Raw genomic sequence first — 15,169 nt, 5'->3', positions numbered from 1 at the left:
TGCTGCTGACATGAAAGCCTTTGTTTTAATTTGGTTGATACACATTTGACAAAATATTTTAGAACAAAATGATCCACAAACAGGCACAAGGTATTTACGGCAACAACTGTGGAAAACATACAATCGACATACTCTCAAACAGAAATGTCTCCTTACAAAAGTTTCTACTGTGAATCTGGAAGACTCTCAGGTCCTACTCATTACTAGGTCTGAACCCCACCTAGAAGGCGTGTTAGGCCCAGGAGCAGGAAGTGCAGTTCCGACAGGTTTGGCAGTTAAGGACCATCTGTTGGTATGAGCTCACAGGGAAGCAAAGAGACAGACCCGGGAGTGGGGTGGCACGGGGGACGGCGGTGCAGAATGGAAGACTCAGAAGGAACAACTAAGGACAGGACCTAAGTCACACTCATCTTTCCCAGTTTCCTAGAGAAAGCCACAAATCTTCTTAAACTTACTCAACATCTCTTTTAGCAGAAAATCAGCAACCCTGAGACTCCAATTTTCCATGACATAAAAGCTAATAAACACCTAGAACTGCTCAAGATTTATAAACTAACTTTATATGATCAAAAAGGAACTTAAGATCTGAAAATATATTGAAGAGAAAAAAATTTCTCAAATTTTTCATGCCTAATTCTCAAACATTCCAACTAATAATTTCCACTGTCTGAAGTTAGTTTCACAAAAAGATACACTTTGACTAGATGTTTTAAATTGAGTACAACTTGCTCTTGGTAAGTGGGCCTCCGACATCTTCATAGGATTCAAATATATTCAAAAGAAATTAGAGAAATTTTATCCATTGGAATAAAGTTACAAATTTATTGACTTACAAGATAGCCACAGAGACATGAAAAAGAAAAACCCAAAATGTTCATTCTCTGTAGTACTACTGAGACAATTAAGCACAGTACAGCATACACATCAACAACTACTGGTCCAACTATGCTATCTAACTATGCTTTACACAGTTTCAACAAACAAAACTGTAGATCACATACCCACACCATGTGTAAAAATCAAATCGGCTGCTCCTCCAGTGGCTGTTCAAGAGCTTCCATCAGCTTTTTATTTGCCTCCTCATTATGCCGGCTTTGACAGTGAGTTAAATGTTTCTTAAAGCCTCTTGGGAAATTTGATTCAAAATTACAACGTGGACATTTAAGTAAACTCTGCCCGTGGGCTGCTACATGATTTTTAAGGAGAGATTCCAAAAGGAAAGCCTTTCCACAAATTGTACATTTGTAAGGGCTATGAACATTATGCTTATTAACCAAATGGTGCAAAACTGCACCTTTTTTCATAGCTCGACAGCAACAAATTTTACAGTAATACTTTCCTTTTCCACGCTTCATATACTTTGCAATCTCTTCCTCAGAGATAAAAGCCTCTTTCTCTTCAGTAAATTGTAAGACATTTTTGGACTGCTCTGGACTAGTCATGTCCATTTTGTTCTCTTTACTAAAATCAATAGATTCTACATCAACCTGTTCTTGATCACTGCTTGATTCTTGGCCCTTGCTGTCTAGCACATCTAAATCTGCTTTTATATACTCACTGCTGCTCAGCTCAGCATCTGAGTTCTCTTGGTTGTCCCTCTTGAGCTTCTTTGAGGAAGGAAATAAGGTGTCAGAATCTAAGAGTTTCTTAGGTGTAGCTAGTAGTTCTTCCTGAACCAAAATATCACACTTTTGATCATCTATGGCATCTGTCTGTAGTTCATCACCAAGCTCCACTCCCTTCTGAGATTCTGAGAAGAGAGCAGATTTGGGAAGTTCAGGGAAAAGGGTGTGTTTCCGGGGCTCGGGAAAAAGAGCACGTTTTCGTGGTTCAGGAGATGCTGGAGGGGCTGTTTTGCTGGGCTCAGAAAACAGGGTGGGTTTTCTAGGTTCGGTATCAAGAGAGAGAACAGGTTTCCATATATCGGAGGTTGCCTTAGGGGACTCAGATGGTCCAGAAGGTTTCCGAGGTTCAATAAAGAAGGAAGACTTCCAGAGGTCAGGGGAACCACCACGGGAACTTTTCTGGGACTCGGGAAAATCAAGTGAAGCAGGGGAAGTTTTTCGCTGATCAGAAGAAAGCTTCCAAAGCTCTGGAGATCCTGAAGGTTTTCTGAGCTCTGGAGATCCCGCTGGACTGCGGATCTCTGGGGACAATGGTGGGCCTGGTTTGCGAAGCTCAGGAGACAAGGGCGGTCCTGCTTTGCGAAGCTCAGGGGACACCGAGGGAACTGCCTTCCAATGTTCAGGTGACAGGGTGGGAGCTGTTTTTCGGAGTTCTGGAGGGCCAGACTTCCACGACTCAGGAGACCCAGGGGGAGACTTCCAGGAGCCCGGTGAGACTGACGAAGACTTCCAGGATGCAGGGGACACAGAGGAAGCTGGTTTCCATGGTCCAGGTGAGATAGAAGGAATCGGCTTCCAAGGACCAGGAGACACAGATGGAGCAGGTTTAGCTGGCTTCCATGGTCCTGATGATGCTGAAGGACTGGATTTCCAAGACCTTGGGGATCCAGGTGGCCCTGGCTTCCAAGAACCTGGTGACACAGCTGGGGCTGGTCTTCTGGGTTCTGGAGAGACAGCAGGGAATGGCTTCCAAGGTTCCGGAGACTCCGATGGGGATGGCTTCCTTGGCTCAGGGGAGATAGTCCGGGCTGGTTTCCGAGACTCTGGAGATGCAGTCGGGGATGGACCCCAAGGGTCAGGGGAAGCAGCCAAAACTGGTGACTCTGGAGATGAGCCTGAAGGTGGGCCCAGCGTTTCTGGGAAATGGGAGTGTTTCTGGGGTTTAGTAAGAGAGGCCTTTACTGGCTCAGGAGATATAGGGGCAAGTTTCTGTGGTTCTGGAGAAGGAATAGGGACTGGTTTCTGAGACTCAGAAACAACAGGGACTGATTTTGGAAGTTCAGGAGAAGAAACAGAGGAAGATTTTGGAGGCTCAGGAGAAGGAAGAGAAGGTGTCTGTGGCTCAGGAGAAACAACAGCGCCAGGCTTCTGAGGCTCCAGGGAAGTGAGAGGTGTAGGTTTTGGGGATTCTGGAGATAAAATTGGGCCAAGTTTCTGTGTTTCTATGGAAAGGGCAGGTATGGGTTTTGGGAGTTCTGAATTAGAGGGTGTTTTCTGGTGTTCCGAAAGAGGAGGGCTTTTCCCAGGATCTGTTTCTTTGTGTAGCTGATTTTTTGGTTTCTCATTCCTCTTCTCTGGGCCTGCATGTTTAGAGGTGATGTGATAGTACACATTGGAGTACATCTTGCTGGTGAAGAAGCACTTATGGCAGTGGAACAGCTTTGCACTTTTCTGGTAAAATATCATTTTACCCAACCCACCAGCATCCATTTCATCACAAAATTCTGGATGGGCGGTGCCCATGTGGATCTGCACATTTTCATAATCTGCGCCTCGGAAACTGCAGTGGTCGCACTCCAAGCGTGATGGTGGTTTACGGATTTCCTGGAATACTTCCATTTCTCTTTCTGTCACAACACACGCGATTATCTTCTGTAAAACCTTTCAACAGTACTGCAATAAAGCAGAAATAAATTATTTTCAGGGAATACAACTTTGAAAAAAAAAACACTGTTCTCTATCCCTTCTGTAACTGCATAATTTTAAGTCTGGAATAGCATGTGTATTTATCAGATACCTCAATAAAGATTTTGAAGAGAAAGGAAACATGGAACTAACCTTTAACTGAGATCCAGGAACTGTGACTTTTAGAGGTATCACCTCATGTAATCCTCCTAAAATCATGACTCAGTATTATTTTTATTTGTAGATGAAGAAACAGGTTCAGAGAGATGCCTCACCCAGGTTATAACGGTGACCCAAGCCTGACCCCAGAATCACCTACCATGTGCCTTACATCTTGACTCTGAACCCCAGAATCAACAAGGTAGCTGTCAGCATATAAAGCTTAGCCAACACCGAAATTAACGGTAGGCAATTTAAGGCTGAGCAAGGAACTAGCTCCACTTCAGAGAGCATTTGTTAAACTAAAACTAAAACATGAAAAGATGACTTTTTAAAAATATCAACACATTTTGTAATGTTTTATCCATCCTAATATCAAGTATTTTATTTATTCATTTAATAAATGAACTATTTTCTGTGCCCTGTTTTTCTAGGCACATGGGTTTAAAGAGAGGTCTTATACTATGGTGCTTAGCCACATGTGCACAGATGGCTCTCAAGGAAAGACGCTCAAGCCTAGATCTGGAATGATGTAAAGGCAGTTTGTCTGGCAAAGGGCAATTCGGATGGATGACACCCTTGAGGCAGGAGCCTGCCTGCCAGTATTAGAAGTTAGGGTTAGGGTTAGCAAGTCTTCGAGGGTGGTGGAAAGTACAGGAGCTCATAGTTAAAAATGTAGTCATTTATGCAGAACAACGTATTTACACAGTATCACTTGTTCTATGCATACACAATCTTGCACAAACACATCCTACACGAATGAGATATTAAACACACTGCTTTCATTTCAGGAAGAGAAAGTGGCTCTGGAGAAAGAAGACCAGGCTCCTGAGGCTTCAGGGCGAGGAGAAGGTTTCAGAGATTCTAGAAACCAAAGGAGGCCAAGTTTGTATGTTTCTACTTATATAGAGAATAAGCACTAAATTTCCTTGCGTATCCTGAATTGGGGGTATTTCTGAAGGAAAATTCCTAGAAGTGAATTACCTGGTTCAAAGGTGATTTAATTTAAAATCGACACATTTCATAAAACTCTCAAGAAGTACATACCAAGCAACAGTGTATATACCAGGGATAATTCCCCAACTCCCTCATCAATACTGAGCATTATTAAACTTCTAAGTAAAAGCTGGAGTTGCAGCATTATTTTAAGGTGCTTTTCTTTAATAAGAGTGAACATTTTCCCTTGTTTATTAGCCGTTGTGTATTTCTTTTGTAGGATGTGCCTTGTCCATTTACTTATCTGTAAATAGTCTGCATAAAAGAAATTATCCCTTTACTGTAAGTATTTTCCTAGTTTATCATGTCTCTTGACTTTATGGTATGTATGTGTACATATATATGTGCTTTTTTTCCACACACAGCTAGTTTATGTAAAAATTAGAAACTTAAAAGGTATTTTCCTTATGACGGTTATATATTATGCTTTCCCGCTCCATTACTTTTTAAAGCAGTCAATATTTTTTTCCTATGATTTTGAGGATTTCATTCTTTTTATATCTGTACTTTTTTGGGGGGAGGGGCAGAGGGAAAGAGATCTTTAAACAGGCTCCATGCCCTGGGTGGCAGAGCTCCACTTGGGGCTCAATCTCACAGCCTTGGGATCATGCCCTGAGCTGAAACCAAGAGTCCGACGCTTAACCAACTGAGCTGCCCAGGTACCTCTTTATATTTGTATTTTTACTCTATCTGGTAAAAAGAGACAGGGATTCAGCCTATTTTTTTCCACTCCAAATGGATAGTTCAGTTGTCTCTGCAACTTTTTTTCTCACTGATCTGTAATGTTCCCTTTAGCATTACTAAATTTTGTGTTTAGAAATCCATTCTGGACTCTGTTTTATTTTTAAATTTTTTTTAGGCAATCTCTATCCCCGACATGGGGCTCAACTCAACTCAACATGGGGCTCACACTCTTCCAACTGAGCCAGCCAGGCACCTCGGACTCCCTTCGATTCTCTACCGGTTCCATCTGGTATGCTCCCCTCAACATGAAAACTCAACAAGTGCTAAAGGAGATTCTGTGACATACACAGTGAGTTTATCCAAGTGAATGAATCACAAAGTCCTTCCTCATTAAATTATGTCCTATCCTTTACCAAAAGTATCAGCTACCACCAAAGCAGACACTGTTTTCTGTGCTAATAGTAATTACAAGGTTAAAACGTGTTCCTTCCACATAACTGCTCCTCAAAATACAGTAAAGACTAGAGACACTTATCTATATTCAGTGGCTCCCGCTTTAATAATTTCAAAAATATTAACTTAAAAAATTTAACATTTCTAATTTTGATAACTTGTTTTTAAAATGTTATTATTGACACTGTTTTCTATCACCCATATCACTGGTGTTTCATTTGCATTTTGGGGGTGCGGTCTAAATTTAAAAAGGTGAGAAAACAGTTGAGGAAACAAGTGCTTTTCAGAAAGTAGTAGACCCTTCTGAATTACCCTGCAGCCATCCTGGCTTTTAGAAAATTGTTTTTAGGGCTATACAGACTAAAAAAAGAACATGGTCACTTAGTACCGAAGAAAAATCTCTGAAAAGAATCTTCAGCTAACAAACATAGTGAGGAAAAGGTGTAGAAAGAACATGTAGGTTAATGACGCCCCTCAGGCCCAATGTCTCATAGAACTAGAAGAATGTTAAAAGAAAAGGCTGCAATATCTCAATAACCCCATCTGGCCATAAGTGGCCATAATGAATAGTCCAGGGATGTTCCTATTAAATAAGGTGGACATCAGATATTAAAGCACACCATTATATTACAATATGCCCTACATCAAATATATTATAACACAGAGGTTAAGACCTCATGCTTGCTGGGTTTGAGTGAGTCCTGTTTCACTCGATGGCTTTGTTAAGTTGCTGAATCTTTCTATGCTTCAGTTTCCTGGACTCTCCAATGGTTCTGTAGCATATTTAGAACAGTATCTGGTGGTGAGCCCTCAGTGTCAGCTATGATTATTAAACTAGAAACCACAAGGGTAGCATCTAACAAATACTTTACTTTCTGGTAAGTAAATATTCCACAATGACCATGGTAAAGTTCGGGCTGACCAACACGCAGTATCTCATCTGAAATACACTCAAGTCCTACTCACTACAGGAAGCGAGGCTTTGTACTTTCATGATTTGAGTTTCTTAAGCTTAAATGAACTGCTAACTATGGAGACTTTCCCCACCTTCTCAAGAAAGTGGGGTACAGGGGCACTTGAGTGGCTCAGTCGAGCCACTTAAGTGGCTGCCTTCGGCTCAGGTCATGATCCCAGGGTCCAGGTTGGGCTCTCTGTTCAGCAGGAGTCTACTTCTCCCTGCTGTTCCCCTGTTTGTCCTCTCTCTCTGCCAAATAAATAAAATCTTAAAAAGAAAGAAACAAATTGGTGTTACAGTAGGAGAAAATATTTTTACTTAGTGACCTCTTTCCTCACTTTGCCTGATTTAAAGTCCCATCAACAAAACAACTTTTTTCATTTCCTGTATGTTAACTCATCAACTTTTTACCGATACTAACTCATAAAATAGAGGGTCATCAATAAGCCCAGTAAGCACAATATAGGAATCAGATTACGAACTGTAAGAGTAAAGCAGTTTCTTTTATTCCCACAGAAATTACTGGGCACACTATTCGACCATCAGGAAGGTTTTAAAAAGTGTTTCTGGCAAACTTACCCAATGAAAAGTTGACCTCTCTAGAAGTGCAACAAGTCGAGAGCTGGTCTCCTCTTCACCACACCCTCTATCCCGACGGCTGCCCAAGTGTTCCGGTGCCTTTCTACAGGCAAAGCTCTACCCTGTTTCTCCCTATTTCTACTTTCCATTGGCTGTATCTGCTTCTTGCCTCTCTGGAAATTCTACACTAACCCTACATTTTACAGCTGCTCCTGTAAATTACTCTATCTTTGATGAATATCACTTGGGCTAATCCCTGCTGCTTTTGCCTCCTGCAGCCTCCAGCTACCCCAGCTTCTCAGATCGGACGGACTCCTTTTGTTCTTAATTACTGTTTGTTCAATCATCAGCTTTCTCACCCCTTCATCCAGTGCCACTCAGTCAGTTCCTCAACCATCCTGTTCCCTCTGGTCTGTGTTAAACCCCACGACTCCTCAGACTTCAGTGCTCCCATCTCTTCCACCTGTCCCTGCCTATTTCCTCTTCCTACCATCACCTCTTCTGGCCGGTCTACCCAAACCTGCCTGCTCCCAGGCCTCATTATCATACCCTAATAACCTCTTACTTAAAACAAAAACAAAAACAGGAATTGTACAAAATCCACTTCTCAAACCCCGAACTCTATTATCTATGTGCGTATCTAGTACACATTCATCTACTACTATGTAGGAGTGCATGCATCTTCCTTCAGTATAAGCACTTTAAAAAAATGTTCACATCTTAAAAATATTCTCCTAAATGTTAAAAGGCAAACAAAAACATATGGAAAATTGTTAGAGTAACACTATAGGGGCGCCTGGGTGGCTCAGTGGGTTAGGCCTCTGCCTCTGGCTCAGGTCATGGTCTCAGGTTCCTGGGATCAAGCCCCACATCGGGCTCTCTGCTCAGCAGGGAGCCTGCTTCCCCTTCTCTCTCTGCCTGCTTCTCTGCCTACTTGTGATCTCTGTCAAATAAATAAATAAAAATCTTAAAAGAAAAAAAAAAAGAATAACACTAAATCCAGGACAAATACATCCAGAGCAGGAAAGAGATAAAGATCTGCAGGCTTTTCTCTGGCAGACTTACCAGCTTATCTTCCTAGAAGTCTTAAGAGTATGTCTTCCAAGGGCAGGCAAGTCTACATGGCTTCTGAGTGAACTACAGAAAACAGACAAGGATGAGTTGGACCTGGGAAAAATAAATAAATAAATAAATAAATAAAGGAAGTGTAACCAAAACTACACTGTGCTAATCTGTAGCCTGCAGAAGAATTCTGCCTATTTCTCTCATTGTTCTGCTCCCCCCGACAGCGGCAGGGATCCAATCCACTTGCTTAATGAAATACCACCAAAGATGACCACGGATCCTACCCATGATACCAAGCACATCTAACTCTGCTTTAAAACCTACTATGGAATTAATGTCCTTGTCTAGAACCGCAGCACTCTCAAACCCACTATTTCACTTCAGCTGACAGGACAGCACTCAGCAGACTGCTGCTGTGACCACAGACTACAGGAACAGCTGATGTTCTGTCCATTATCCACACTACACTGCAGGGCAGCAAAGTACCAGGCAGCGAGGAAGGGACAAGAGAATCAACAGGACTAAAGGGCAGAGGAAAAGGCTTCAAGCAACAAGGAAGGAGAGGGGTGCTTCAGTGACGACTCAAGGACTCAAGTCTCTTCACACGTGGATTTCAAAGAGAAAGTATCAGGGTCTGGGTAAGTTTTTAATTTGAAGAGAAAGGAAGAAAACTGGCCACAAGCAAGCTAGGTAACAGCTCACAACACACTTCTGCTGGTAAGTTCCGGCACATTCCTCAGCCTGTGGTCATTCTGATAGCTGTGCACTCCCCGCCTCCAGTCTCCCTTCCTGGCAATCCACTCCATACAGTTTCTAGCCACGTCCCAAACACAAAAGCTTAGTGGCATTTGCCTACCCACAATTCCTCAAAGTATCCCCAATATCACAGCATGCGGAGCTCTTCACCATCTGTCTGGCCGTGACCGGACCACACCCTATCTTGCCGCCCGGCCCTCCGGCAAGTCTTTCCACCCTTCAGGCAGAATTACTTCTTAAAGAATGGCCCACACGCTCTGCTCTCTGCACGTCCCTCTTCCGTCCCCCTGTCCCCAACCCTCTTTGTGTGCACACCCCCCGTGCAGCCATCACTCTTTGGTACTCTAAGAGTCCGGCTCTTAGAGGGCAGGGGCTACCCATTCATCCCTGCAACCCTTGCACATCCCTGGCCCACGGTATATGCTCAGAAAGTACCTGTTCATTACCTCTAAAACATCCCATCATGAAGACTGCAGACCTGACCTTAGATTCACAGGATTTTAAAACTCAGAGAGACCTAAGCTACCATCTAGTTTTCAGATCACTGGGATTTGAAGCAGAAAGACTTCAGGGATCACCTACTTCAAAACTTCATTCATAGCCGAGGAAATGCAAACCTAGACATTAAGTAGAGTGATCAGGATGAAGCAAATAATCAGCTTCTGACCGAGGACCAGATTATCTATGTTCTTTCTACTTTATCTTGACTAAACTAATGCACTGGAATCTATAAGACCTTGACAAGGCAGTATAATGGGCAAAATCAAGAAGATGAATCCACAGAAAACTGCACTCCACAGTCTACACGGGAAAGATTTGGATCCACTGTCTCCAGTTCTGGGCAGGAAGGACACTTTGAGTTCGTAACACTAAGCAACATGCAAAAGAAAGTAGCCAGGATGGCAGTCAGTCTTTAAAAACATGTCTTTTGTGAGTACAGAAACTGATCAACTTCAAAATTGGAAGAATTGTGGATAATACGTAATGTGTCCCAGGAACAACAAGTGGAAACTAGCAGGAAAACAGATTCTAGCTCAAGATAAAGTTTTACAAACTACTCAATCATGGACTAGAATGAGCTGCTTTGCCAGGTAGGAGCCCTCTGTAATTATAAGGCAATGGCCAGTACAGGACTGAAAGAATCCTCAAGGGACTCAAGTCCAAACTCTTCACTTTACAATTGAGAAAACTGATGCTGATGGAGAAAAGTGGGCCTGAGATCACAAGAGTTAGGTCAGAGGAAGCCACAGAAGATCCTGATTTCCTGATTCTGGATCTCTGCTGAAACATCATGAGGTCTTTCCCACGGGCACGCTGCAACAATGAGTCCAGAATTCGGCTCCTGGGTAGAGGCTAGACACTGAGATTCCTCCCAGCTTTAAGATCCTACCATTCCCCACCCCCCACTAAATTTCAGAGCTCCTAAGCCTACATATAAAAGTAAACTCTACACAGTCCAGACTAAGAACAGTTTCTCTGATCCTACCTTCTGCCTCTACAGACTATATGCTGTCCCTAAAAACAGTTCTAAGTGGTTTGCCAGCCCATCACCACATCACACCTATCTCCTATTCAGTAGCTTCCTTAAAGCCTAACACCTGGTCTTCATTAAAAACTCGGATGCTCTAGCTTTTAAAAACAAGACTTAGTATGGATAGCATGTTCAAGGCTAACTGGGTTCAACTACTATATACCCACTAGCACTGCTCGTTACCACTAAAACTTAATTAAAAATCAGTAAGCTTTATTTTTTAGTTTTAGGTTAAAGAAAATATTGAAAGGAAAGTCTGTCTGTTTATTTACCTTTCCTCCTCTGCGCACGATTTCTCCCGTTATCGACCTCCTGTGTTAGTACGTTTGTTGCAACTGATGAAGAAATACCGATATATTACTATTCACTGCAGTGCAGAATTCCATTAGGGGGTCATTCTATCTGTTGCACAAGCCTATGGGTTTCCACAAATGCAGTGTCACATACCCAGCATCACACAATGGAACAGAATAGTTTCACAGCCAGAACAAGTCCCTGTGACCCTCATAAACACAGGTCTTCTTATTGTCTCTGGTTTTGACCCCGTCCCTCTTTTAAGACTTTACGTATTCATTTGAGAAAGAGAGAGAGAGAGAAAAGGAGAGGGACAAGGAGACTCCGAACTGAGCGCAGAACCCGATGTGGAGCTTGATCCCACTACCCCGAGATCCTGACCTGAGTGATCCCACCACCCCGAGATCCTGACCTGAGTAGAAACCAAGAGTCAGAGGTTCAACTGATGAGCCACTCAGGTGCCTCCCCCCATGTATTTTTACAATTATGGTTAAATAGGGGTGCCTGGGTGGCTCAGTTGTTAAACGTCTGCCTTCAGCTCAGGTCATGATCTCAGGGATCGAGGACCTGGCTCCAGCCCAGGTCCTGGGATCGAGCCCCACACTGGGCTCTCTGCTCTGCGGGAAGCCTGTTTCTCCCTCTCCCACTGCCCCTGCTTGTGCTCCCTCTCTCCCTGTGTGTCTCTCTGTCAAATAAATAAATAAAATCTTAAAAAAAATTATGGTAAAATTCAAAGTTTACCATTCTAACAATTTTCAAATGCACAATTGAGTGGTACAGTATATCACAATGCTGTACAACTAACCCCATTACCCATTTCCAGAACTTCTCATCACCAGAAACAGAAATTCTGTACCCATTAAACAAGAACGCCCCATTCCCGTCCTCCCACCGGCCCCTGGTAATCTCTATTCCGTTCTGTGCCAGTGAATGGCATCACACACTTGTCCTGTGTTCTGGCTTACTTCACGTCCAACGTCTATATATAGCACAGCATGCATTAGAATTGTATTCCTTTTGGGACGCCTGGGTGGCTCAGTGGATTAAGCCTCTGCCTTCAACTCAGGTCATGATCTCAGGGTCCTGGGATCGGGCCCCACATCGGGCTCTCTGCTCAGCAGGGAGCCTGCTTCCTCCTCATCTCTGCCTGCCTCTCTGTCTACTTGTGATCTCTCTGTCAAATAAATAAACAAAATCTTAAAAAAAAAAAAAGAATTGTATTCCTTTTTTTTTTTTTCTTTTTTAATGATTTTATTTATTTGAGAGAGAGAGCACGAGAGGGGAGAAGGTCCTTCCCCGCTGCGGAGCTGGGAGCCCGATGCGAGACTCGATGCCCGGGCTCTGGGATCACGACCTGAGCCGAAGGCAGTAGCCAACGGAGCCATCACCCAGGCGTCCGAATCCTTTTCCTTTGTAAGGATGACCCCCAGCCACGGTGCACCAGTTTCCTTCCCGTCCGTCTGTGGATGCGCATTCGGAGTACTCCCTCCGTCGCTCTTCGAACAAAGCTGCTGCTCACACCGGCGTACAACGAGCGCTCCGAGTCCCTGCTCTCAGCCCTTCGGAGTCGAAGCCCAGGAGCGGAGCCGCCGGACCCCACGAACTCTGCTGAAGTCGGAGGAAGCACGACCCCCTTTCCTGCCGCATTCTTCGCGGCCGCCAGCCCCGCGCCCCGCTCCGCCGTTCCTTCCCGGGCTCCGCGGCTGCGGCGCGCCCTGCGCGGTGCGCACGGGCCATCGGACGCCTTCGGCGGAGAAGACCCGTTTGCAAGCCGGTGCTCCTGTCGCTGGCCGCAGGAGCTCTTCCCGTAACCCGGACGCAGCCCCGGGCCGGCTCCGGGGTCGGTCTCCTCCGGGCTGCCCGGCCCGTTCCTGAGCAGCAACAATGACAAAAGCGCGCGCCGACGCGGGGCAGCGAGAACCCCGTCCCGGACGCAGGCGGAACGAGCGCCCCCCTCGCGCAGCCAGCTCCGACCTCCCCGCGGCGCCCCGCACGGCGCCTCCCGCCTCCCGCCGACGACGCGCGGCTCGCCCCCCGCCCCGAGGCCCACCCCGCGGCGGGCCCGGCGCAGGCCTGCTCCTCGGTGCGCGCCCGGGGCGGGCCTCCGCACGCCCGGGCCTGCGGGACGCCCCGGCCCGCGCGACGCCCCTGCCCGCCCGCGCGCCCCGCGCCTCACCGGTGGGCCGCGGCGGCGTCCACACTCGGGAAGGACGGCGGGAGCCGCGCTCGCGGTCCCCGGCTGCTCCGCGAGGCCCGGCGGCACGGCGGCCTCCACAATGGCTGCGCGGCGCAGGCGCGGGCAGCGGGCGCGCGGGCGCGCGGGCGTGCGCGCGGCCGCCGGACGGGCCGGCGGGGCTGATGGGAAGCGGGTTTTGGCGTCCCGCGCCCTCCGGCGCGGCCCAATCCGGTGGCCGATCGCCGGGCGCCGCTTTGCCGGAAGCACGCTCGCGCGTCGAGCGGCACGCCCCGCCTCCGGAAGTGACGCGACCGGTTCCCCCCACCCCCACGCCGAGGTACCTGGGCGCCGAGCGGGGCCGAGTGCCGGGTCGCAGGGCTCGCGGAGCTCGCGTCCGGCCGCGCCGCGGGAAGCGCTCCAGACCCCGACGGTGCGCGCCGGGGACGAGCGGCCGACGCCGCTGGGAGGCCGCCCCGCTCCGTCGGCGGCGGCGCCGCTGGGCCTTTCGGGGCTCTGTGCGCGGAGCGGGTGGCGCCCGTTTGCCGGCGCCGGCGCGTGTGGCCGCCGCTCGGCTTCCGCGTCGTCCCGCTGCGGCCGTGAGCCGCGGCCCGGCCTCGCTGTCCGTGAGCCGACGCCGTCCCGGGAAGGCCTCGGGGTGTGGCTTCTCCCCGCGAGGCCGCCGACGCCTTCCCGGAATGGAAAGGGCGGGCGGGGCCGCGGGGCCGAGGCCGCGGGGACCGGAGTGCGGGTGCGGCTCGGCCCGGCTGAGGCGATGCTGCGCGGGAAGCGGGGCTGCCGGGCCGGGGCGGGGGGCGTGTCCCGACCTCTGGGGCCCCGCGTCGTGCTCCGGCCGCCGGCCGCTCGCTTGCTGCTCCCGGGGTGCCGCGGCCGCCGGGGAGACGCGTCGTTCCGAAGGCCTGAGCGGCGGCGGCGGGAGCGGCCCGGGGACCTGGCCGCGGGCGGGCGTGAGCTCGGGAGGCCGCTTCCCGTCTGAGGCCTCCGGTCGCGCTCCCCGAGGCCCGCCGGCGAGGGACGGCTGCCTGGCTGTGCCGTCGGGGCGCCGTCCGGCCGAGCGGCCCCGGGATGCGTCGTGACGGGGGCGGCGCCGACCTGGAGGCGCGGAGAAGGCGGAGCGTGGGGCGGCGCCGGCGCTGCTCCTGGCTCGTGGGGGCCCGTCCGCGGAGCCCGGTGATCGTGCGCTGGCTCCGCGGGCGGCCGGGCTGCCGGGAAGACCGCGGCTGAGACCTGGCTGAAGTCCCCGGAGGCCCCCAGGGTCGCTCGATACTCCGCTGCGGCTGGGTTGCGGCCGGGGGACGTGCCCTCGCGGGGCGAGGAGCCGGAACACCGCAGTCGCTGTCCGGGGCCGGCGGGAGCAGGGGGCAGCCCCGGAGGCTGGACTTAGGGAGCGGAGGCGTCCCGGTTAGGGTTAGCGTCACGGATCCGCGGCGACCGTCGCTGAGCGGGAACAGCGTGCAAACCGGCCTGGAACGGAGAAGGGGAGGGGCTGGGTCTGCGGTTCACCGGGGAGCCCTGCGGTTCGCCGCGTGTCCTCGCGCAGCCGAAGGGCATGCCTTCGGGGCGGGTGTGGCCAGACACTTGGCAGTCGGTAGCGGAGCGAGGGAGAGGCCTGCCAGGGCCGGCGGGAGACTGAGCGCTCCAGACCGCGTTGGCTGTCGTAGGGCCCCCCTGCAGCCTGCACACAGGACTGACGGGAGGAATAAAAGTCTTGTCCTGAGCGTGGCGTCCTGGGAGAATGCGGTGCCCCCTGGAACCCTAGGAACAGGACAGATTGGGGTCCACTCTGGAGTTGCTCCGTGATCTGCAGCATCTGGCTGGTGGGATGCGGGTCTCTTTTATGAAGTTGGGGCATGGTTTCTGTGACTTAGTTCCGACGGCTGGAACTTCCAAGATACCTGTACCTGTAAGGGTGGGTTCCCTGGGGTGGGCCCGTCCTGCTGTGTTGCTGAGAAGTGTGTCTCTCTCTGGTGATG

At 49.0% G+C, this 15,169-nt stretch overlaps 2 protein-coding genes across 6 annotated transcripts; both read right to left on the bottom strand.

The window, feature by feature from the left end:
• CHAMP1 (chromosome alignment maintaining phosphoprotein 1) lies at nt 1-13,620 on the bottom strand. 5 transcript variants are annotated; one of them, XM_045081224.1, is made up of 4 exons: nt 13,520-13,620; nt 10,981-11,043; nt 8,422-8,523; nt 1-3,518 (listed from the first exon to the last, which is right to left on the bottom strand). In XM_045081224.1, exon 4 carries the CDS (start codon nt 3,462-3,464, stop codon nt 1,020-1,022), a length of 2,445 nt encoding a protein of 814 aa, XP_044937159.1. In that variant the 5' UTR covers nt 3,465-3,518; nt 8,422-8,523; nt 10,981-11,043; nt 13,520-13,620; the 3' UTR covers nt 1-1,019. The 5 variants fall into 5 exon arrangements, with proteins under 5 accessions (XP_044937159.1, XP_044937160.1, XP_044937157.1 ...); XM_045081225.1 differs by having other exon boundaries at nt 8,422-8,493; XM_045081222.1 differs by lacking the exon at nt 13,520-13,620 and adding an exon at nt 13,179-13,330.
• On the bottom strand, nt 12,387-14,747 carry LOC123392394 (basic proline-rich protein-like). The gene is made up of 2 exons (XM_045081394.1): nt 14,657-14,747; nt 12,387-14,575 (listed from the first exon to the last, which is right to left on the bottom strand). The coding sequence occupies exons 1-2, from the start codon at nt 14,745-14,747 to the stop codon at nt 12,387-12,389; spliced, it is 2,280 nt and encodes a 759-aa protein (XP_044937329.1).
• Between the last annotated feature and the right edge of the window lie 422 nt (nt 14,748-15,169).

Source organism: Mustela putorius, unplaced genomic scaffold (genome assembly GCF_011764305.1).
Source record: "Mustela putorius furo isolate JIRA1106 unplaced genomic scaffold, ASM1176430v1.1 tig00000551_pilon_pilon_pilon, whole genome shotgun sequence".
NCBI classification, from domain to species: domain Eukaryota; kingdom Metazoa; phylum Chordata; class Mammalia; order Carnivora; family Mustelidae; genus Mustela; species Mustela putorius.
This window is presented reverse-complemented; position numbering and strand designations above follow the sequence as displayed.

Coding starts and splice junctions, on each gene's coding strand:
- CHAMP1 (XM_045081224.1), bottom strand. CDS start 3,464: ATGGAAGTATTCCAGGAAATCCGTAAACCACCATCACGCTTGGAGTGC.
- LOC123392394 (XM_045081394.1), bottom strand. CDS start 14,747: ATGCCCTTCGGCTGCGCGAGGACACGCGGCGAACCGCAGGGCTCCCCG. Junction 14,576..14,656: donor CCCTTCTCCGTTCCAGGCCG/GTTTGCACGCTG, acceptor CCGCTCCCTAAG/TCCAGCCTCCGGGGCTGCCC.